The sequence below is a fragment of the Oncorhynchus mykiss genome, chromosome 6 (genome assembly GCF_013265735.2).
Source record: "Oncorhynchus mykiss isolate Arlee chromosome 6, USDA_OmykA_1.1, whole genome shotgun sequence".
NCBI classification, from domain to species: domain Eukaryota; kingdom Metazoa; phylum Chordata; class Actinopteri; order Salmoniformes; family Salmonidae; genus Oncorhynchus; species Oncorhynchus mykiss.
Genome location: NC_048570.1, coordinates 58,879,287 through 58,904,254, shown reverse-complemented (window position 1 = coordinate 58,904,254; position 24,968 = coordinate 58,879,287). Strand labels below are relative to the sequence as shown.

The 24,968-nt window shown below is 43.1% G+C and overlaps 1 protein-coding gene across 1 annotated transcript in view; it reads right to left on the bottom strand.

The window, feature by feature from the left end:
• The window catches only part of LOC110526935 (neural-cadherin), a 186,056-nt gene that overhangs the window by 96,284 nt on the left and 64,804 nt on the right, over positions 1-24,968 (bottom strand). The window contains exons 2-5 of the mRNA XM_036980609.1: positions 8,972-9,169; positions 8,197-8,422; positions 4,705-4,909; positions 1,813-1,924 (exon numbers count right to left, since the gene is read on the bottom strand). Coding sequence (XP_036836504.1) covers positions 1,813-1,924; positions 4,705-4,909; positions 8,197-8,422; positions 8,972-9,169 — 741 coding nt within the window. The remainder of the gene's footprint in view (positions 1-1,812; positions 1,925-4,704; positions 4,910-8,196; positions 8,423-8,971; positions 9,170-24,968) is intronic.

The window sequence follows — 24,968 nt, the reverse complement described above, 5'->3', positions numbered from 1 at the left end:
AGCCAAGAGGCCCATAATCACTCTGGATGAACTGCAGAGATCTACAGCTGAGGTGGGAGACTCTGTCCATTGGACAACAATCAGTCGTATATTGCACAAATCTGGCCTTTATGGAAGAGTGGCAAGAAGAAAGCCATTTCTTAAAGATATCCATAAAAAGTGTTGTTTAAAGTTTGCCACAAGCCACCTGGGAGACACACCAAACATGTGGAAGAAGGTGCTCTGGTCAGATGAAACCAAAATTGAACTTTTTGGCAACAATGCAAAATGTTATGTTTGGCGTAAAAGCAACACAGCTGAACACACCATCCCCACTGTCAAACATGGTGGTGGCAGCATCATGGTTTGGGCCTGCTTTTCTTCAGCAGGGACAGGGAAGATGGTTCAAATTGATGGGAAGATGGATGGAGCCAAATACAGGACCATTCTGGAAGAAAACCTGATGGAGTCTGCAAAAGACCTGAGACTGGGACGGAGATTTGTCTTCCAACAAGACAATGATCCAAAACATAAAGCAAAATCTACAATGGAATGGTTCAAAAATAAACATTTCCAGGTGTTAGAATGGCCAAGTCAAAGTCCAGACCTGAATCCAATCGACAATCTGTGGAAAGAACTGAAAACTGCTGTTCACAAATGCTCTCCATCCAACCTCACTGAGCTCGAGCTGTTTTGCAAGGAGGAATGGGAAAAAATGTCAGTCTCTCGATGTGCAAAAACTGATAGAGACATACCCCAAGCGACTTACAGCTGTAATCGCAGCAAAAGGTGGCGCTACACAGTATTAACTTAAGGGGGCTGAATAATTTTGCACGCCCAATTTTTCAGTTTTTGATTTGTTAAAAAACTTTGAAATATCCAATAAATGTTGTTCCACTTCATGATTGTGTCCCACTTGTTGTTGATTCTTCACAAAAAATACAGTTTTATATCTTTATGTTTGAAGCCTGAAATGTGGCAAAAGGTCGCAAAGTTCAAGGGGGTCGAAGGCACTGTATATCTAATCTTTCAGATCCACTTCAGCCAATCCCAGGGCTTGTTGCTGTGGCCTGGGCTAGCCCTAAAAATGGAACCGGATGATGTCCAGTGTAAAGTCTCTCTCTCTCTCTCTCTCTCTCTCTCTCTCTCTCTCTCTCTGTGTGTCTGTCTGTCTGTGACACAATCACAGCCTCCTGTTCGGGAACCCACTAATCCCAGGAACAAGAGCCTAATCTCGGTTTCTTCACCTTAAACCGTCGGACCAACACACAGTGAATAAAAAAAAGAAGCTTTTATTGAAATGTAATTGAGATCTTACACGCCCCCATAGATGTGACCCAGATATGCTGTTCTCACGGCTGCTTACAAGTCTGTAGGAAAAAGTCCTGTTACGTTCAGATTCATAGCGATAATTGCAGTGTGTCACATCCGCCGGTAGGTACTGTAGGCCCCTACGCACCTGTTGAGCATAGCAGGCACACCACACCTGCTGGGGCTCCTTTTTCCAAACACACCTGCCTCACAGTGGTCTCACAGCAATGTCTGCCAAAGAAAGGCTGTTCATCAGCAAGGGTACACCTCTGGTACTACGCAAATCAAGTACAGGGAGAGACTTGACAAAAAAAAAGGTTGCTGATGTTCACATGTAAGTCCTCTCCTCACCCACCAGCATGGTGAACATAGCCTTACAGAATAACACAGAACTCCTGTGACTACACTACAGAGAATATGTGGAGCTTCGTGTGGTCTTAGGAACAGAACTGTGCGTTGTCCCTGGCCATTAGAGTGGACGGGGGGAGGGGGGAGAGAGTGTACGTGTATGGCTCCACTCACCTTGTAGCAGAGAGGTTGCCGTGGTTACAGTCTCCGGCACACTGTCTTTGCTGTAAATGGACTGCAGGAACTCAGGAACACAGTCATTTTCGTCTGTGATGATCACACGCACCTGTTTAATTAGGAGAGAAAATGATTCATACGTGATTCAGTTTAGAGAGAGAGAGAGAGAGAGAGAGAACGAGAGAGACAGAGAGAGAGTAAATTATTCTCCTCCTCCACGTAATTTGATAGTTATCTTTAGGCCTTTGATAGATTAATTGTTAAACCTAATGAACTGTCTTACCATGAATTGCTTTTAACAGCTCAGCTAATACAATCTATTTAAACTGAGAAGAAAGTGAGCTCGAGACACTGAGTAAAATGTGAGTATAATACAGTTGAAGGTAAAGTATAATACATTGCAGGGCAGAAAGGTTTGAGCTTGGGGTGTGCCAGGGAGCAAGAGTCATTCATATCTGGGCTTCTGAAAATGTCTGATTGTGGCCAGTCTGGGGAGAGAGCCAGTAATCGTCCCTGGTGTTTATCACAGGAGAGAAAAAGCTGCTTTCAGTAGATTGCCCTTTCACTACTAACAGTCAGAGCCAAACTCCACAGCACTGGCTAAGCAATCCCCCAAGAGGTTCAACAGGGTCAGAAAAAAAAGAAAAAAAAGATGAAAAAGAGAAGAGATGCTCTGCTGCTGCTATTTCCTTCCCCGTTCCACCCCTTCTCCTCCTCCTCCTCCTCTGCCCTTCCTCTCCTCTGCAAGAGGAGCAGCGAGGTAACAGGGGATTACAGCGTGCTCCTCACTGTAATTCACACTGATACAGCCACGGAGAGAGAGAGAAAAAAAAATGATCACACAAAATGAACATAATCCTCCAAAAATCCACACCTTTCCCCTCCCTCATTACACCATGCAGTCAGCGCTTAGCGGTGTGCTCAAAAGGTGTGTGCGTTCGTAAGCGCCTGTTCTTTGTTATCTGCCGTGAGCAGCAGTCACATCCCTATCCTGGCTCGGAGGGACACAGACTTCACCGATTTACATAGAGGCTAGGATTGCTTACCCAGGCCCGTTAACTAATAACCCAGCTAGCCACCAGACGGAGAACCTGTGGTGCGGCGACTCTCGAGCAAGTGAGAGGGTCTCATGATCAATACCAGCAGGGAGACACAATGCAGCCTTGGTTTCCTCCTGTGACTACTAGGAGAGAACCGCTGACATGAAATACAGCGTGTTGCCGGGCGAACACGGCAGCCCCATGGCCAGAGCACTGCTCTGCTCTGCTATTCATTAGGGGGGTAAGGAGAGCTGCCTGCCTGCAATAACAGCTGTTCTCTTCCAGTCCAAGAGCCTGCAGCTAAGGAGCAGAACACGCAGTCAGACTCGGAGCATTCTTCCGATGTCAGAGTCTCTCTGAAGAACAAAACAACAAGAACATCAGCTGACCCCCTTTTATCGCACACCACGACTACGCCACCAAAGCACACAACTGTTCTGTTAGAAGAAGCACAGTAATGTGAGCTCCCAGAGGCAGCTAGCGAGGAGAGAGGGGGGAAAGGAGAGAGAGAGGGTTGAGCTGGGCAGTGCAGTGATGGAACAGAGGGCTGAATTTGATGTGAGAGCCAGTCAGCTCTGATAAGGCTGAGGAACCACGGCATGTTGTGGAGGGGCTGGGCAGGTCACTGGCTGGTTAGGTAACTAATGGTGCTACAAAGTATTCGCTGCAGTAGGAGAAACGCCTGGAATCTACCTGCAAATTAACAAAGCGGATTCAAAGTTCAGGGCCTTTTCACAACTCAGTCTCTTCGGAGGCAGCTTTGACTGCTTGACTGTTTGGATGTACATTTTTGGAGGTATGTGATGAACGTTGAACAGCTGTGCCCTGTGGCACGGGCAGGACAGCAAGGGTTGGACAGGGCAGGACAGGAGTGTGGGCAGTCGGAGCAGGGCACGAGCACGGGCCGCAAAACATCTCCCTCCCGGCTCTCTCTGTATCTCTCCCTCCTCCCTTCCCATCCCTCCAGCCTCTGTCTAGCTTTCTCTCTCCCTCTCTCCCTTCCTCTAGCCTCCTTCTCGCTTCCTTTCTCTCTGTGTCTGTCTGTCCGTCTCTCTCTCTCACTCGATCTCTCCGTCCCACCCCCCCCCTCCCTCCTTCCAGCCTCCCTACTCTCCCTCCCTCCCTCACTCCCTCTTCTTCCGCACCAGGCATTCACTGAGGACTCTTTCTGGACATAAAGCTCACAGGATTAGACAGATCTCAGTAGCAGCTGTCAGTCTTTTCTCTCTCCCCTTCATGTTTGTTCCCACATTTTGTTTGGCTCTGTGCTCTACTGTTGTGCCTGAGGACAGGGAAGACCAGTGGATGGCTGAGCAGTGAAGATGTCTGTCTTTCTGCTGACGTTAACTAGGCGTGATGCTCATGTTGAGGCGGGGCACCACAGAAGAGAAACACTGGGAGCCATTCTCTAGTCTCTCCCCCAGGTCCCCCGTCCATGTTTAATTAGCAGTGAAGGCTGGGATATCTCCCCAGCACTGAGACAACAAACTAGACCACCCAACATCATACATGTTCCCATTATTCTTGTTCATGTAGCCGTTGCCCATGTGTTCTCTCTGTTCAAGCATCTTAGCAGCTCTATTAATTGATATTCCTAATCAGAAGGATAACCTAGCGAACCCTGTGAGAGGCGTTACATGATGTGTGTGTGTGTGTGTGTGTGTGTGTGTGTGTGTGTGTGTGTGTGTGTGTGTGTGTGTGTGTGTGTGTGTGTGTGTGTATGTGTGTGCGAGAGAGAGAAAGAGAGGTTCCAAGGCCAGCCTGGACCCATACACACACACACATACACACATACACACAGAAAGGCTGGCTCTTTCAGTTGCAGAACACTTGTAGGTGGGACACTCACCTCAGCAGCGCTGCTCAGACTGTCCTGGTCCTCGCTGGCCCTGACCATGAGCAGGAAGCTGTGCTGGTCCATCTCAAAGTCTATGGTCCTGGTCAGAGTGATCTCCCCTGTGTCCGCCTGCATGCTGAACAGACTGCTGGGATTGATGAGCAGGCTGTAGCTGATTGGTTGCTTCTGGAAGGACACGGCTGGAGTTGCCAGGAAGCTGCCGGAGAGAGGGGCGGGAAAGGGAATTATTTATTTATTAGGATCCTCATTAGCTTATGCTCATGCAGCAGCTACTCTTCCTGGGGTCCACACACAACATTACATAATATAGAACTTTTATAAACAAGAACAGCTCAAGGACAGAACTACATCAATTGAAAATTCCTGTACTGACAAAACACTGAGAAAATGATTGATACATGATTCAGTTTAGAGAGAGAGAGAGAGAGAGAGAGAGAGAGAGAGAGAGAGAGAGAGAGAGAGAGAGAGGGGAGAGCATGTGAGTGAAAGAAAGAAAGAACGAAAGAAAGAAAGAAAGAAAGAAAGAGAGAAAGAGAGAGAGAGAAAGTAAGAGAGAGATAGAGAGAGAGAGAGAGAGAGAGAGGGGGGGGGGGGAGAGCGTGTGAGTGAAAGAAAGAAAGAAAGAAAGAGAGAGAGAGAGAGAGAGAGAGAGAGAGAGAGAGTGAGTGAAAGCAAGAAAGAAAGAAAGAACGAAAGAAAGAGAAAGAAAGAAAGAAAGAAAGAAAGAAAGAGAGAGAAAGTAAGAGAGAGAGAGAGAGAGAGAGAGAGAGAGAGAGAGAGAGAGAGAGAGAGAGAGAGAGAGAGAGAGAGAGAGAGAGAGAAGATGAACACATCTAGCATGGTTATTCAGTTTAGCGATGAGACAGAGAGATGGGAAATGTAGAAACAGGACTAAAGTTTTCTGGTTTGTGTAATGTGTACCACAACGGCAATGGAGTTATGTCTTGTGGTACACATCCCTCAGGCACTCAGCAGGAACAATCACCACAGATGTTACTCTTTCAACTGATGGGTGTGTGATGTAAGTTCCTGTCAATCAAAATAGAGAAGCAACTGGAGAGATTATAGGAGGCAGGAGGCCAAAGGTCAAATCCCTTACAGTAACCGCCACAGGCTATAATATAGTGTGTGTGTGTGACAAACCATCGTTGGTCATATATTGAATAACTACGTAGGCATGATTTATATGAACTTATGGCTCAATGCATATTGTTTTCGGTATTAACATGTCTGAGATTGTGTGTGAATGTGCACTGTTAAAGTGTGATAATGTGTGCATATCATTGGCAATCGGTACTATGGTTATGTATTTAAATTATTTGTGAATACAAGTGAATTATTTTCATGCCGACTTGTTTTTTTTTAAACTAAGACCTTCATAACCTCTGGTTTTACATTATGTATGTGTATGGACGTGACTGTCCGTGTTTGTGTGCAATTGTTTGTTTGTGTGTGTGTGTGAGCCTATGTGTGCGTGTGTGTGTGTGCGTGTGTGACTATGTATGTGTGCACATGTGTGTGTTTCTTTGTGTGTGTGTGTGTGTGTGTGTGTGTGTGCGCGTACATGGATGTGTGCATGCGTGCGTGAGTGTGTGTGTGACTTTGCAGGTGTGAGACTCAGAGGAATCTGGTGGGAGGAGCTATCGGAAGACATGCTCATTCTAATGGCTGGAATGGATTTAATGGAACGGTATTAACTATATATATATATATATATATATACAGTGCCTTGCGAAAGTATTCGGCCCCCTTGAACTTTGCGACCTTTTGCCACATTTCAGGCTTCAAACATAAAGATATAAAACTGTATTTTTTTGTGAAGAATCAGCAACAAGTGGGACACAATCATGAAGTGGAACGACATTTATTGGATATTTCAAACTTTTTTAACAAATAAAAAACTGAAAAATTGGGCGTGCAAAATTATTCAGCCCCTTTACTTTCAGTGCAGCAAACTCTCTCCAGAAGTTCAGTGAGGATCTCTGAATGATCCAATGTTGACCTAAATGACTAATGATGATAAATACAATCCACCTGTGTGTAATCAAGTCTCCGTATAAATGCACCTGCACTGTGATAGTCTCAGAGGTCCGTTAAAAGCGCAGAGAGCATCATGAAGAACAAGGAACACACCAGGCAGGTCCGAGATACTGCTGTGAAGAAGTTTAAAGCCGGATTTGGATACAAAAAGATTTCCCAAGCTTTAAACATCCCAAGGAGTACTGTGCAAGCGATAATATTGAAATGGAAGGACTATCAGACCACTGCAAATCTACCAAGACCTGGCCGTCCCTCTAAACTTTCAGCTCATACAAGGAGAAGACTGATCAGAGATGCAGCCAAGAGGCCCATAATCACTCTGGATGAACTGCAGAGATCTACAGCTGAGGTGGGAGACTCTGTCCATTGGACAACAATCAGTCGTATATTGCACAAATCTGGCCTTTATGGAAGAGTGGCAAGAAGAAAGCCATTTCTTAAAGATATCCATAAAAAGTGTTGTTTAAAGTTTGCCACAAGCCACCTGGGAGACACACCAAACATGTGGAAGAAGGTGCTCTGGTCAGAAGGAAACCAAAATTGAACTTTTTGGCAACAATGCAAAACGTTATGTTTGGCGTAAAAGCAACACAGCTGAACACACCATCCCCACTGTCAAACATGGTGGTGGCAGCATCATGGTTTGGGCCTGCTTTTCTTCAGCAGGGACAGGGAAGATGGTTAAAATTGATGGGAAGATGGATGGAGCCAAATACAGGACCATTCTGGAAGAAAACCTGATGGAGTCTGCAAAAGACCTGAGACTGGGACGGAGATTTGTCTTCCAACAAGACAATGATCCAAAACATAAAGCAAAATCTACAATGGAATGGTTCAAAAATAAACATTTCCAGGTGTTAGAATGGCCAAGTCAAAGTCCAGACCTGAATCCAATCGAGAATCTGTGGAAAGAACTGAAAACTGCTGTTCACAAATGCTCTCCATCCAACCTCACTGAGCTCGAGCTGTTTTGCAAGGAGGAATGGGAAAAAATGTCAGTCTCTCGATGTGCAAAAACTGATAGAGACATACCCCAAGCGACTTACAGCTGTAATCGCAGCAAAAGGTGGCGCTATACAGTATTAACTTAAGGGGGCTGAATAATTTTGCACGCCCAATTTTTCTGTTTTTGATTAGTTAAAAAACTTTGAAATATCCAATAAATGTCGTTCCACTTCATGATTGTGTCCCACTTGTTGTTGATTCTTCACAAAAAAATACAGTTTTATATCTTTATGTTTGAAGCCTGAAATGTGGCAAAAGGTCGCAAAGTTCAAGGGGGCCGAATACTTTCGCAAGGCACTATATATGTGTGAGCCCGTCCTCCTATAGCTCCTCCCACTAGCCTCCTTTGCTTCACATGGGAGTATGTGTGACTTTGTGTGTGTGTGTGTGTGTGTGTGTGTGTGTGTGTGTGTGTGTGTGTGTGTGTGTGGTACTCACGGCTCTCCCTCTGGTGTGTTCTCAGGTAGGGAAATAATGAAGGATGCGTTGGAGAACTGTGGTGCTCTGGCTCCTGCTATGACTGACACTACCACCGGGGGACTACGGCTACCCAGCCGGTCAGCAGCCACCACTGTCAACAGGTACTCTTTGTCCCTCTGAAGTGGCAGCCCTGTGGTCCGGACATGACCACTCTTTCTGTCCACCTCGAAACGCCCGTCACCACCTGCAGTTAGGAGACAACGGAGGAGTTTATTTTCTAAATATATATTTGAAGGTATTTTCTGACTAGAAAGGGAGAGAGAGGTCATGTTGAAGGGCAGTAAGCCAGATTTCAACCTTTGACGTGTGTGCAGGAGGCTGGACCAGCCAGGCCACAACAACTTTTTTTTCTGTCATTGATTCATAGAACAGAACGTCCGGTATGTTCCATATTAGAGGGACAGCTGCACAGCAATAATTAACCTTTTAAAACGCATTGAAAATGAAGTTCAGATGGAATCTAATATTAGAGTCATTGACGCACAGATTCACATATACAATGCCACCCACAGGCAATTTCATTCTGTCGAACTTCGGCAATTGTACACATATGACATAAGGTAAGGCACATGATTAACTAATTAAATTACAAATTATAAGCATAAAGGTATAAAAGCATTTATAAAACCAAATGAAACCATATAAAATAATGTTTTTTTCTCTTTCTATTACAATGCCGATAGTTGATGTACTCAATGAAATTGTGCTCAATCACTGGACAGGAAGCACCTACCATCAGACAGGAAGTACTCCACCTCCCCGTTGTTGCCCTCATCTCCGTCTTGGGCGCGGAGCTTGTAGACCAGTGACCCGGCCAGGGCGTTGGGAGATACCACTGCCAGGTAGGGGGAGGGAACCATGGTCCATTCCGGAACATTGTCATTCACATCAGTCACCGTCAGCTCCAGCCGTACCAGGTACCAGTCTGGACCTGTATGACAAAGTGAAAAGAAAGAAGCCTGTGATCAAATAATCCACTCCAAATCATCCCTTCTGTTTGCAACAGGGACGTTAAAAGGAGCATAAAAAACGATTCAACTTCATATGCATCATCTCCAGCACCACCCCAACATCAACATGCATTATGTGAAAATGGAGCGTTTCTATGTTTTGTAGTAAAAAATGTAGAGGAATAAAAAGTTTTTCCCATGACATCATCAGGGTGCATCCTGTTATTTTTTTAAAAACCAATTATGAGTAGTCATTGCCTACTAATAGTCTACTAATTGGTTGATGATGTCATTGGAAACACTATCTTCCTCTATATTTTTTTACGGCAAAACATTGAAATGCGCAATTTTCACATATGTTGATGTTGGAGTGATGCTGGAGATGACACATATGAAGTTGATTTAATTAAAAAAATATTATTGTGTAAGTAGTCCTGCAAGACAACATGACAAAGAAATCAACTTTTTGGCTTAAATTAAAAACCACAGGATTGGGTCAAATCCAAAACAACACAGAGTGAACCCTCTGCATTGGCAAGTATTGTGGGTGGCAGCATCATGTTATGGGTATGCTTGTCACCGGCAGGGACTGACTGGGGAGTTTGTCAGGATCAAAAGAAATATGAAAGGAGCGAAGCCCAGGTGAAAAAGTTAGACAAAAACCCTCATCAGTCTTCTGAAAACATTAACCCTGGGATAGAGTTAGAACAATTAGAAACATTTTAATGCCTGAGTAGTCCAGTCTCAGTCATGTCTTCAATTTGCTTGAATATCTGAGACAAGGTTTTTGACAAAAACAATGGATATACATTATGTGGTGCGAAGTGTTGTGCAAAGTCGGTAGAATCTCATTAAATCTAATTAAATCAGGGGTGTGAAGACGCAATCAACACATCATTATTTATTTGTTTTATTAAATAGGACTATTTCCTTGAATGTTCTTTCAATTTGACAGTGTGGAGTAGATTGTGTAGATATATATATAATTATATATAATTCAATCCCTTTTTGACTTTCGTTTTAAGGCAGAAAAATGTGATGGCTGTGCAAGGGGTGTGTAGACTTTCACTAGGCTCTGCATTGTATGTTGTATGTTGTTATTATTATTATAGAGGTTGACCTACACATTCACAGAGTCTTAGTCCTAACCCAGATCCACACTCCTAACCAGAGGGTGCTCTTGAGTATCCATTGAAAAAGAAAAATACAATGAGGTTTGAGAGATGTTCTGTTTTCAGAAACAGAATAACCATACACTACTGGACAGTGTCATAACACTACCATAACAGGCTATGAGGTAATGCACATGAACCAATCATTAAGCTCTGAAAGCCATTAGGCTACATGACAATGATCAGCCATTATTCCAATTTCACGTAAAGCCATGCTAAAGGATGTTAATGTGGTGTTACGCATTAACAGAAAACAGCAATCACAAATGAAATCACACACACACACGCGCGCGCGCTTACAAGCACGTACACATACACACACACAAGCGTACACACACACAAGCACACACACACACACACACACATACACTACACACACACATACACAGGACACACACACACACTCGACCACGAACAATCATGAACAGAAAGACGCATAATGCAGGCTCTTTCAGTTGCAGAACACTTGCAGGTGTGACACTGCAGGATTGTTTTCACAAACAGACACATTATAACAGATCACGTCTCTCTTATTATGTCCCTCTTCCAGTGTTAGATTCCCTTTATACATCTCTCCCCTGTTCCATGTTCCCAATGATTTTCCCTCTACGCTCTCTGTCTCTCTCTCTCTCCTTTTCTCTCTGGCTCTCTCTTTCTCTCCATCTCTCTGTCTCCTTCCCTCCTGCAGCTGTCAGGTAGAGGAAAGCAGGTGTTCTGTCAGGGGCCATGAAAGGGCCAATCACCAGGGGAATCAAAGAGCCCAAGACGCTGTCATTCTGGTTCCCTCTCTGACAGCCTGCCAGCTATTTATACCAGTCAAAGAGAGACGGGGGAATCAGAGGGAGAGAAATAGGGTGAATAGGAGAAGAGGAAAAAAGAAACAGAGCATCATGAGAGAGAAACAGGGAAAGAGGAAGAGATAGAGAGATCGAGAAAGATTGACAAGCGAAACATGGACAAGTGCAAGAGAGAGACGGAGAATGCATGATACACTGTCACCTAAGTGATCCTAAAACTCACAATAGCCAACTAGGATAAGGCAGCAAGGTCAGTTATGCCTCATAACCGGCAATTACAATCAACAGTGTTCCGTCTGCAGAATGAAAATAACAGTACTCTAGTCTGAGATAAACAATCTCCCCTTAGATTATCTCTCATCTGATTATGTGTCTGTCTGGGAAACAAGACAGAGACAGTAGCTTAACACCAGGCACCACATGCAAGGGATGTGCCCAGTGATGCCCACTCATAAAGGCAGGCATCAACAACAAGCTATAGGTTATTATCATGTTATTACTATTGGGAAATGCCAGGTAGCGGATTATACCAATGGAAATTAAAATAAGGTTGAATCAAATGATCAGGTCCCTTTGGAAAATAAATGGTAAAAATCGAATGACAGCGAAATGTGTGGTGGCATGACTTAAGACACATTGAAGCACACTGCACTCACAGAGCTTCAATTCTATAACTGTAACTGTTCTCTAGTTAAATAAAAGCAAAAGATGGACTCAATAATGCCCCCCGAACACCATTTTTATTGTAGCCACAGTTTTTGTACTCTAACTTATTATAGATTTGAAAATTGCTTTTTGAAAAAGTTAAAGCAGCAATTTAGAAAAAGCATGTGACAACAGAACATTTTAGACAGAGGGAGGGGGATAGAGTAAGATTGAGAATGGGAGGGAATAAGACAGAGGGGGGAACAAGGGAGCAATTCACTACGCTGATCCTCAACCCTGGGGCCCAACAAGGGTGCGTGCTCAGCCCACCCCTGTAATCCCTGTTCACCCATCACAGCATGGCCACGCACGCCTCCAACTCAATCAACAAGTTTGCAGACGACACGGCAGTGGTAGGCCTGATTATCAACAACGACTAGACAGCCTACGGGGAGGAGGTGAGCGCCCTGGCGGAGTGGTGCCAAGAAAAATAACCTCTCCCTCAACGTCAACAAAACGAAGGAGCTGATCGTGGACTTCGGGAGACAGCAGAGAGAAGATTGAGGGGGGTAGAGGAAGATTGAGAAGGGGAGGGAATAAAACAGAACACAGGTGAACACAGGTGAAAAACACAGGTGAAACAGTCCTAAGAAAAATAGGAACGGAGCAGCAGAGCAGGATTAAGCCAAAACCCACTGCGTAAGAAATGGCCCGAAGGTTGTTATGGAAACAGACAAATAACAAAATCTGGAACAGGGAAAAAACAGGCAGCAATTGCATAAATCAATGGAATTAAAGGGACAGAGACAGAAAGAAAGAACAAGGGAACCACATCTATGAAATAACGATAGAGGGGAAAGATGAAGCTGGGCGTTTTCAGAAACCGCAAATAACGATCCTGCTGCACTTGAGTGTCCGTGGTTCATTGAGAGTTTCTAAGTGGTTGCTCTCTGCTGCTATAACATACCCAGATTTAATTGGGAAGAAGACAAGAGGGGAACAGGGATAATATGGAAAGCATAGCAGGGAGAAAGCATTACCCATATAATAAACCGGGAGGCTAATGGCCAACTTCCAATATGTCCACCCAGAGACAGAAACACACAGTAATAATGGTCATTACAATAGATGAGATATCCTAACGCGGAAATACTGGTACATGTCAATTGTTTGTCTTCATTCATTGTAAAGCTGCCCACTATGAAAAATGATAATTTAATGATGGTTCAATATAAAGAAAAAACAATATGAATATAATTTGGGCTACAGTAGTGAATCTATCTACTAGCAACACTGATTAATGAACTCAAAATTATGTAGGTGCTACCTACAGTTGAAGTCATAAGTTTACATACACCTTAGCCAAAGACATTTAAACTCAGTTTTTCACAATTCCTGACATTTAATCCACGTAACAATTCCCTGTCTTAGGTCAGTTAGGATCACCACTTTATTTTGAGACTGTGAAATGTCAGAATAATAGTAGAGAGAATGATTTATTTCAGCTTTCATTTCCTTCATCACATTCCCAGTGGGTTAGAAATTTACATACACTCAATTAGTATTTGGTAGCATTGCCTTTAATTTGTTTAACTTGGGTCAAACGTTTCGGGTAGCCTTCCACAAGCTTCCCACAATAAGTTGGGTGAATTTTGGCCCATTCCTCCTGACAGAGCTGGTGTAACAGAGTCAGGTTTGTATAGGCCTCCTTGCTCGCACACGCTTTTTCAGTTCTACCCACACATTCTCTATGGGATTGAGGTCAGGGCTTTGTGATGGCCACTCCAATACCTTGAATTTGTTGTCCTTACGCCATGTTGCAATAACTTTGGAAGTCTGTTTGTGGTCATTGTCCATTTGGAAGAGCCATTTGCGACCAAGCTTTAACTTCCTGACTTATGTCTTGAGATGTTGCTTCAATATATCCACATAGATTTCCCCCCTCATGATGCCATCTATTTTGTGAAGTGCACCAGTCCCTCCTGCAGCAAAGCACCGACACAACATGATGCTGCCACCCCCGTGCTTCACGGTTGTGATGGTCTTCTTCGGCTTGCAAGCCTCCCCCTTTTTCCTCCAAAAATAACAATGGTCATTCTGGCCAAACAGTTCTATTTTTGTTTCATTAGACCAGAGGACATTTCTCCAAAAAGTACGATGTGCATTTGCCAAGATTTTGGAGCAGTGGCTTCTTCCTTGCTGAGTGGCCTTTAATGTTATGTACAGTGCCTTGCGAAAGTATTCGGCCCCCTTGAACTTTGCGACCTTTTGCCACATTTCAGGCTTCAAACATAAAGATATAAAACTGTATTTTTTTGTGAAGAATCAACAACAAGTGGGACACAATCATGAAGTGGAACGACATTTATTGGATATTTCAAACTGTTTTAACAAATCAAAAACTGAAAAATTGGGCGTGCAAAATTATTCAGCCCCCTTAAGTTAATACTTTGTAGCGCCACCTTTTGCTACCATCTTCCCATCAATTTTAACCATCTTCCCTGTCCCTGCTGAAGAAAAGCAGGCCCAAACCATGATGCTGCCACCACCATGTTTGACAGTGGGTATGGTGTGTTCAGGGTGATGAGCTGTGTTGCTTTTACGCCAAACATAACGTTTTGCATTGTTGCCAAAAAGTTCAATTTTGGTTTCATCTGACCAGAGCACCTTCTTCCACGTTTGGTGTGTCTTCCAGGTGGCTTGTGGCAAACTTTAAACGACACTTTTTATGGATATCTTTAAGAAATGGCTTTCTTCTTGCCACTCTTCCATAAAGGCCAGATTTGTGCAATATACGACTGATTGTTGTCCTATGGACAGAGTCTCCCACCTCAGCTGTAGATCTCTGCAGTTCATCCAGAGTGATCATGGGCCTCTTGGCTGCATCTCTGATCAGTCTTCTCCTTGTATGAGCTGAAGGTTTAGAGGGACGGCCAGGTCTTGGTAGATTTGCAGTGGTCTGATACTCCTTCCATTTCAATATTATCGCTTGCACAGTGCTCCTTGGGATTTTTAAAGCTTGGGAAATCTTTTTGTATCCAAATCCGGCTTTAAACTTCTTCACAACAGTATCTCGGACCTGCCTGGTGTGTTCCTTGTTCTTCATGATGCTCTCTGCGCTTTTAACGGACCTCTGAGACTATCACAGTGCAGGTGCATTTATACGGAGACTTGATTACACACAGGTGGATTGTATTTATCATCATTAGTCATTTAGGTCAACATTGGATCATTCAGAGATCCTCACTGAACTTCTGGAGAGAGTTTGCTGCACTGAAAGTAAAGGGGCTGAATAATTTTGCACGCCCAATTTTTCAGTTTTTTATTTGTTAAAAAAGTAAAATATCCAATAAATGTCGTTCCACTTCATGATTGTGTCCCACTTGTTGTTGATTCTTCCCAAAAAAATACAGTTTTATATCTTTATGTTTGAAGCCTGAAATGTGGCAAAAGGTCGCAAAGTTCAAGGGGGCCGAATACTTTCGCAAGGCACTGTAGATATAGGATTTGTTTTACTGTGGATATAGATAATTTTGTACCTGTTTCCTCCAGCATCTTCACAAGGTCCTTTGCTGTTGTTATGGGATTTACTTGCACTTTTCGCACCAAAATATGTTCATCTCTAGGAGACAGAACGCGTCTCCTGTGGTATGACAGCTGCGTGGTCCCATGGTGTTTATACTTGCGTACTATTGTTTGTACAGATAAATGTGGTACCTTCAGGCATTTGGAAATTGCTCCCAAGGATGAACCAGACTTGTGGAGGTCTACAATTTTTTTCTGAGGTCTTGGCTTATTTCTTTTGATTTTCACATGATTACAAGCAAAGAGGCACTGAGTTTGAAAGTAGGCCTTATAAATACATCCACAGGTACACCTCCAATTGACTCTGTCAGAAGCTTCTAAAGCCATGATATCATTTTCTGGAATTTTCCAAGCTGTTTAAAGGCACAGTCAACTTAGTGTAGGTAAACTTCTGACCCACTGGAATTGTGGTACAGTGAATTGCAAGTGAAATAATATGTCTGTAAACAATTTTGGGAAAAATTACTTGTGTCATGCACAAAGTAGATGTCCTCACCGACTTGCCAAAACTATAGTTTGTTATGGTTGAAAAAATAGTTTTAATGACTCCAACCTAAGTGTATGTAAACTTCTGACTTCAACTGTACATTCAAACATAAAAACAACCTAAAACAGACACTGACACTGAGAATGCATTTCCTCAGCTAGCCTAGTATGTCTGGAGTCTAGCCTGAGAGAAACAAAAAGCCCAACAGCAACAACACAAACAAAGACAGCCTGATGTAGTTAATAGTGAGCTCAGTGACCTAATCCACTGGCTGACCTGGGATCAGAAGAGAGATGACCACACGTGACAGGTGAAGAGTCTCCTTCCATTAATTGGCTTAACATGGAACAGACTCCAGGGGTCGTACTGTGAATCAAACATGAGATCCGAGCCAAATGTAGGGCTCTCAGAAAGCGCCAACGCCAAACTTTTGACAGGGCCACGAATCGACAGGGGCCACACTTTTAACTGGTTCTGAATAAATTACTGCACACTCTTCACTTGTCACCTAGCTGTTTCTTCCCCTATTCCGGACATTGTTAGCGAGGGTGCTTAGCATGACCCCAATCAGCACCTGGCTCCCTCTATCCTCTCTGCCCTGCGTACTGCTGACAGAGGGAACACAGGCACAATTACTGTCTTTACCAGTCTAGGAAGAAGGGAAGCTTTCTCATTCTCTCTACTCCCAGCACTGCATGCTAACTACAGGAGTCCCTGTTCTCCCGGGAACACAGTTCTATCACTTTACAGCACAGCAGATGGAGAGAGAGAGAGAGAGAGACAGAGGGAGTAAACGTGTCTGTGTTTGTGTGTGTGTGTGTGTGTGTGAGAGAGAGAGAGAGGAGGGAGGTATTCCTCTGGACAAGAGGAATACCTATGTAAGAATGCTGTTCGTTGACTACAGCTCAGCCGTCACCATAGTACCCTCATCATTAAGCTCGGGCCCCCTGGCCTGAAACCCGCCCTGTGCAACTGGGTCCTGGACTTCCTGACGGGCCAAACCCCAGGTGGTGACGGTAGGCAACAACACCTTTTCGATGCTGATCCTCAACACAGGGGCCCCACAAGGGTGCGTGTTCAGCCCCTGCCTGTACTCCCTGTTCACCTATCACTGCGTGGCCACGCACACCTCCAATTCATTCATCAAGTCTGCAGACGACACAACAGCGGTAGGCCTGATTACCAACAATGACTAGACAGCCTACAGGGACGAGGTAAGGGCCCTGGCGGAGTGGTGCTAAGAAAACAACCTCTCCCTCAACGTCAACAAAACGAAGGTACTGATCGTGGACTTCAGGAAACAGCAGAGAGAGCACATCCCCAACCACATTATAGAGGCCGCAGTGGAGAAGGTGAAAAGCTTTAAGTTCAGCGGCATACACCACTGAAAATCTGAACTTGTCCACCCACTCTGACAGTGTGGTGAAGAAGGCGCAACAACGTCTATTTAACCATAGGAGGCTGAAGAAATTTGGCTTGGCCGCAGGGCTCTCCAGAGGGTGGCGGGGTTCGCCCAGCGGACCACTGGGGGTACACTGCCTGCCCTCCAGAACATCTACAACACCTGGTGTCACAGGAGGGCCAAGAAGATCATCAAGGACCTCAGCCATGGTCTGTTCACCCCGCTATTCCAAAAGGCAAGGTCAGTACAGGTGCATCAAAGCTGGGACCGAGAGACTGAAAAACAGCTTCTATCTCAAGGCCGTCAGACTGTTAAATATTCACCCAGTACCCTGCCCTGAACTTATTCACTGTCACTAGCCCGTTACTCAACACTGTTGCCCTGTGTACATAGACATGGAACACTAGTCACTTTAATAATAGAACACTAGTCACTATAACAATATTTACATACTGTTTTACCCATTTCATATGTACAGTGGGGAGAACAAGTATTTGATACACTGCCGATTTTGCAGGTTTTCCTACTTACAAAGCATGTAGAGGTCTGTAATTTTTTATCATAGATACACTTCAACTGTGAGAGACGGAATCTTAAGCAAAAATCCAGAAAATCACATTCTATGATTTTTAAGTAATTAATTCGCATTTTATTGCATGACATACCATGTTTCACACATGTTTCATGTGTTGCTACCATGCTATGTTGTTGTCTTAGGTCTCTCTTTATGTAGTGTTGTGGTGTCTGGTAGGCCGTCATTGTGAATAAGAATGTGTTCTTAACTGACTTGCCTAGTTAAATAAATACAAATTACGGTTCCACGTTGGAAGTCCCTGAGCTCTTCAGTATGGGCCATTCTACTGCCAATGCTTGTCTATGGAGATTGCATGGCTGTGTGCTCGATTTTATATACCTGTCAGCAACTGGTGTGGCTGAAATAGCCAAATCCACTAATGTAAGGGGTGTCCACATAGTTTTGTATAAATAGTGTATTCTATCCACATACTGTCCATAATGTCTGTACATCCTATTACATACAATATATATACAGCATTAGTCAAAAGTTTGGACACACCTGCACTTTCCAGGGTTTTTCTGTATCTTTGACTATTTTCTACATTGCAGAATAATAGTGAAGGCATCAACACTATGAAATAACACAAGGAATCATGTAGTAAACAAACAAAAATATATATTATATCTGAGATAGCCACCCTTTGCCTTGATGACAGCTTTGCACACTCTTGGCATTCTCTCAACCAGCTTCATGAGGTTGTCACCATTTCAATTAACAGGTGTGCCTCGTTACAAGTTAATTTGTGGAATTTCTTTCCTTCTTTCCAGTCAGTTGTGTTGTGACAAGGTAAATAAGATATACCTATTTGGTAAAAGACCAAGTCCATATTATGGCAAGAACAGATGACAGTCCACCTGTCACGCCGTGACTTTAGTATTCTGTGTTTTCTTTATTATTTTGGTTAGGTCAGGGTGTGACGAGGGTGATATATGTGTTTTTGTCCTGTCTAGAGTTTTTGTATGTCTAGGGGTTTTTCTAGTCTAGGGGTTTATATGTCTATGGTTACCTAGGTTGGTTCTCAATCAGAGGCAGCTGTTTATCGTTGTCTCTGATTGGGAACCATATTTAGGTAGCCATATTCCTTGGTTTATCTGTGGGTTATTGTCTATGTGTAGTTGCCTGTGTCAGCACTCGGTTATATAGCGTCTTGTTATTTTGTAAGTTTGTTTTGTGTTTCTTCGTTTAATTAAAGAGTATGTATTCATATCACGCTGTGCCTTGGTCTCCTCATGACAAACGTGACACCATCATTACTTTAAGACACATCTCAACATCAACTGTTCAAAGGAGACTGTGAATCAGACCTTCATGGTCGAACTGCTGCAAAGAAACCACTACTAAAGGACACCAATAAGCACAAGATACTTGCTTGGGCCAAGAAACAAGAGCAATGGCCATTAGACCAGTGGAAATCTGTCTTTTGGTCTGATGAGTCCACATTTAATATGATTTGGATCCAACCGTCGTGTCTTTGTGAGACGCAGAGTTGGTGAACGGATGACCTCCGCATGTGTGGTTCCCACCGTGAAACATGGAGGAGGTGTGATGGTGTGGGGGTGCTTTGCTGGTGACATTGTTGGTGATTTATTTAGAATTCAAGGCACACTTGATGGCTACCATGCTGGCCTTCTAAGCAGAGTTACAAAGAAAAAGCCATATCTCAAACTGGCCAATAAAAGAAAAGATTAAGATGGGCAAAATAACAGACACTGGACAGAGGAACTCTGCCTAGAAGGCCAGCATCCCAGAGTCGCCACTTCACTGTTGACGTTGAGATTGGTGTTTTGTGGGTACTATTTCATGAAGCTGCCAGTTGAGGACTTGTGAGGCTTCTGTTTCTCAAACTAGACACTCTAATGTACTTGTTCCTCTTGCTCGGTTGTGCACCGGGGCCTCCCACTCCTCTTTCTATTCTGGTTAGAGACAGTTTGTGCTGTTCTGTGAAGGGAGTATTACACAACGTTGTACTAGAGTTTTCTAATGATCAATTACTTTTAGAATGATTAACTTGGATTAGCTAACACAACGTGCCATTGGAACACAGGAGTGATGGTTGCTGATAATAGGTCTCTGTCAGCCTATGTAGATATTCCATTAAAAATCAACTGTTTCCAGCTACAATAGTCATTTACAACATTAACAATGTCTACACTGTATTTCTGATCAATTTGATGTTATTTTTATAGACAAGAAAATGTGATTTTCTTTCAAAAACAAGGACAATTTTAGGTGACCCCATATATATATTTGGTAATATATATATACATATATATATATATAAGCATTTCGCTACACCCGCAATAACATCTTCTAAATATGTGTATGTGAACAAAAACATTTAATTTGATTTTGATTTGATTTGAGGGAGAGGAAGAAAGACAGAGACAGAGGTGAGAACTAGAAGAAGCTTTGGCTAATTAAATATTCTCTCAGATTACATGGAGCTATTTGGCCCTCTCTGGGAAATTGTGACTTTCATAATCTTATTAAAGAGGAAGGTACTGACTTTTTAACATTTCACATGAAAATACCAATTAAGAAAAGGAAAGGGGGGGGGGGACGACCCAGCTCTAAGTCTTACACAAATTGCAAACGATACAAATGTGTAGGCCATAATTAGATTTTTTTTTCCCCTCAACAGCTTTTCATAATTGAAAATACAGACACTACCAAGAACACACTTCAACACACACATTACGCACAGCTAGTTCTTCAATTGCAAAATTCCATTTATATTTCCCCAGCCTAAGGGGGAATAAAGTTAATAAGAGTGGGGGACATTGTGCTTTTTCAGGGGGTCTCACACAGTCGGGTTACAATGGCACGGGTCTGGCACAACAGGACGCCGTGTGCATACAGAAAACGTTCCACACGTATTGAGACAAAGAATATTATATAACACAGCACCAGGTGAATGCATACAGCCTCAGTATGGCCATGCATGGCCACTCACCGTGTACTCTTGTTGATTGACACTGAGGAAGATTTCCCCATTAAGAGACTCATCATGTCTAAGGTTTCTCCATTCTCACCCTGTGTGCTGTGTCATCTCACCCTGGACTGGTCTTGGGCTGGGCAGAAATCTCACACTCTCTCACAGTGCTGTTCACTATCCATGACTCACTTCACTTGACTTAATATGATACTTCTTCACTGTTAGATTGAACCACCCGGCTGCCAGTTCCTTAAAGGGATATGCACAACTTAATTAATATTAGTGAAGCAGACTGTGAAAACTGATATGAGTTCAAAACCAATTGAAGCCATAAAGTGCATTTGAGAGGGTAGTCAATTTAAATGCTTAACATGTTTACGCTAAATACATTTGAGTGGCTTTCATTGGAGTCAAACTGTATTTAGCGTGTGAGCAGTCCGGAAGAGTAAATCAGGTGTTATCCTGTTAAACTATTAAGGTGTGCTGGGGTTCAACCAGGGTTTAAAGCCTCTGATTAAGATCTTAGGATGTTTGTCTCTGCTGCTGCTGTCCCGTCAGACCCAAAGCATTTCCACCTACATCCTCCATTTGACATTACATAACCTACAGGGCCTACAATCACAACAACTGTGTTGTTTAGACTAGGGCCATACAGCTTTTGGCTGGGAAAACATGGTCAATTGAAAAATGTTTTATTTCAGCCTTACATCAATGGCTTCTGCTCTTGGCTCTGTGCACCAGCCCCATGCTAGCCTTTGTAAAGTGAGTCTAAGCACACAAGCTATAAAGACAAAGATATTATGAAGGACCAGTGGATGTATGGGAAGATCAGTGGAGGATTACGAAATGAATTCCCTGGACTAATGAAAGAATAACCACAAGCTTTGAAAGAATGGCAGCAGTCTCTCCAGCATTCCTTTCCATCTATCCCTCTTCTCCAAAGTTCCTTTGAAACATGTCCCATAATGCTTTAGGTTTTTTTCCCCAATACAATCTCTCAAAAAAGAAAAACGAAGGAATATGGACAATATTATTTTTGTTCTCTCTCTCTCTCTCTCTCTGGTTCTCCTGCCAAACGTTCACTGTGATTATAGAAAATAGAAGTTAATTGCTTAATCTCTCATCTCCTCTTGTAGTCAGATAGAAATTATGGGTGAGTGGAGATGGTTGGACGGCTTCAAGTAATGAGGAATGAAGCCATCATGTATCACAACCCAGTTCACCAAGGCAACATCGACATTTGTCTTAGGTTGAGGGTTAGGGGTTAGGAGTTAGGTTTAGGGGTTGGGTTAGGTTATGGGATAAGGTTAGGGTTAGGTTAAGGTTAAGGTTAGGGTTAGGAAAAATAGGATTTTGAATGGAAATACATTTTAGGTCCCCACGGGGATAGAAGAACATGTGTATGTGTGTGTGTGTGTGTGTGCGCGTGCGTGCGTGCATGTGTTTGTGCGTGAGTGCGTGCGTGTGTGAGCAAGGGAGAGACAGTACGAGAGATTAAGAAAGAAAGTGAGAGCGAGAGTTTGATTTTGTGTGTCGCACAGTGGTGTAAAGTATTTAAGTAAATAGATATACAGTACTTTAAAGTACTACTTAAGTAGATTTAGTTTTTTTTTGTACTTTAATATTCATATTTTTTTTTACAACTTTTACTTTAAATCTATAACATTCCTACAGAAAATAATGTACTTTCTACTCCTTAGACACCCCAAAGTACTCAAAATTACATTTTGAATGCTTAGCAGGACAGAAAAATGCTCCAATTCACATACTTATCAAGAGAACATCCCTGGTCACCCCTACTGCCTCTGATCTGGCGGATTCATTAAATAAAAATGTTTTGTTTGTAAATTATGCCTGAGTGTGCCCCTGGCAATCCACAAATGAAATTAAATGTGCCGTCTGCTTTGCTTAATATAAGGAATTTGAAATGTTTTATACTTTTACTTGTGATACTTTTAGCAATTGCATGTACTTTTTATAGTTAAGTATGTTTAAAAATAAATACTTTTAGACTTTTACTCAAGTAGTATTTTACTCACTTATACTTGAGTCATTTTCTATTAAGGTTTCTTTACTTTTACTCAAGTATGACAACTGGGTACTTTTTCGACCACTGGTCCCCCCATGCTTTAGATCATTGACCCCAGGTGTTCCTGCTGCCGTTTCATATAAAATAAGCAGCAGTTTTGTCAGGCAGCGTTGTCAGCGTTGTCAGGCTAAATGCTGTGTGTTTGCTGCACACATCCATTCTCTCCCCCCAGCCAGACTAAAGTGGGTGTTCTCTGAGTGTAAAGCACACTTTACAGAAACTCTGTTCTACCATGGATGGGCTCTGTACGTTTGTGTTCCGCAACAAGAGATGGGGGAAACAGAACCTATGGCCCGGGGTATAGCGAGAGAGCCCCATCCCTCCATCCATCTGGGAAAGGGAGGAATCCATAGAGAGTAGCGCAGGGTTTACGTGTGAAATTTGGGGCACGTGTGGCACACCCTGTCCCTCCGTCCATGGCTCGTTAAATGAAAATTACTTTCCCCCCATGGTAATCCCAATCCCGTCCACCCCACTTGTGAGGGGCCTCCAACTGATTTTAAATGCTAGTAAAACTAAATGGATGCTCTTCAACCAATTGCCTCCCGCCAGACTAGCATTACTACTCTGGATGGTTCTGACCTAGAATATGTGAACAACTACAAATACCTAGGTGTCTGGTTAGACTGTAAACTCTCCTTCCAGACTCACATTACGCATCTCCAATCCAAAATTAAATCTAGAATCGCCAAACATACCCTCGTAAAACTGACTATCCTACCTATCCTTGACTTCGGCGATGTCATTTACAAAATAGCCCCCGACACTCTACTCAGTAAACTGGATGCAATCTATCACGGTGCCATCTGTTTTATCCCCAAAGCACAATATACTACCCACCACTGCAACCTGTATGCTCTCGTTGGCTGGCCCTCACTACATATTTCGCCAATCCCACAGGCTCCAGGTCATCTATAAGTCTTTGTTAGGTAAAACTCCACCTTATCTCAGCTCACTGGTCACCATAGCAACACCCACCTGTAGCACGCGCTCCAGCAGGTAAATTGCACTGGTCATCCACAAAGCCAACAATTCCTTTGGCCGCCTTTCCTTCCAGTTTCCTTCCAGTTTTCTACTGCCAATGACTGGAACGAATTGCAAAAATCTCTGAAGCTGGAGTCTTATATCTCCCTCTCTAACTTCAAGCATCAGCTGTCAGAGCAGCTTCCCGATCACTGTACCTGTATACAACCAATCTATAAATAGCACACCCAACTACCTCATCCTCATATTATTACTTACCCTTTTGCTCTTTTACACCCCAGTATCTCTACTTGCACATCATCATCTGCACATCTATCACTCCAGTGTTAACGCTAAATTGTAATTATTTTCACCTCTATGGCCTATTTTCTTTTCTTTTGTGTTATTGACTGTACGTTTGTTTATTTGTAACTCTGTGTTGTTGTTTTTGTCTCACTGCTTTGCTTCATCTTGGCCAGGTCGCAGTTGTAAACGAGAACTTGTTCTCAACTGGCCTACCTGGTTAAATGAAGGTGAAATTAAAGGATAAAAAATAAAAAATAGTTCTGATGCAGATTTAGCCCTGTGTCGCGGCCGGACACTTACAGTCACAACCTATCCCTCTATAGATCAGGGCCTGGAAATCGGACACTTATTTCTTTAGCCTCACAGCTTATCAGACACAAGTCTGGACAGAGAATATTAACCACTAGCAAATCCCACAGATCTAGGCAGAACACCAATCTAAATCTGGTTTTGTGTTTGATCAACAGATACGGCGTCATGCTCATGTCTTGCTAAACCAAGCATATCGCTGGAATTATCTTGAATGTGTTTAATATGCCTACATTTAAAAGAAGGCTCAGACGTTGGATGTGGGTGGCACACACAAAAACACAATTCATTAGTTGGCACTATGAGCTAAAGTACACATTCATTACCTCGCAAATACATTTTCTAACTGGGTGATTCCACGCCGGCGCAGCCCGAATATATTTGTGGTATCTGAGATTGTTCAGGCATTTCTCACATAGTAACTTAATTGGGAGGGAGGATGTTTGACATGCTTTTCACATTTGTATCACAAACACACACACACATATATATATATATATATATATATATATA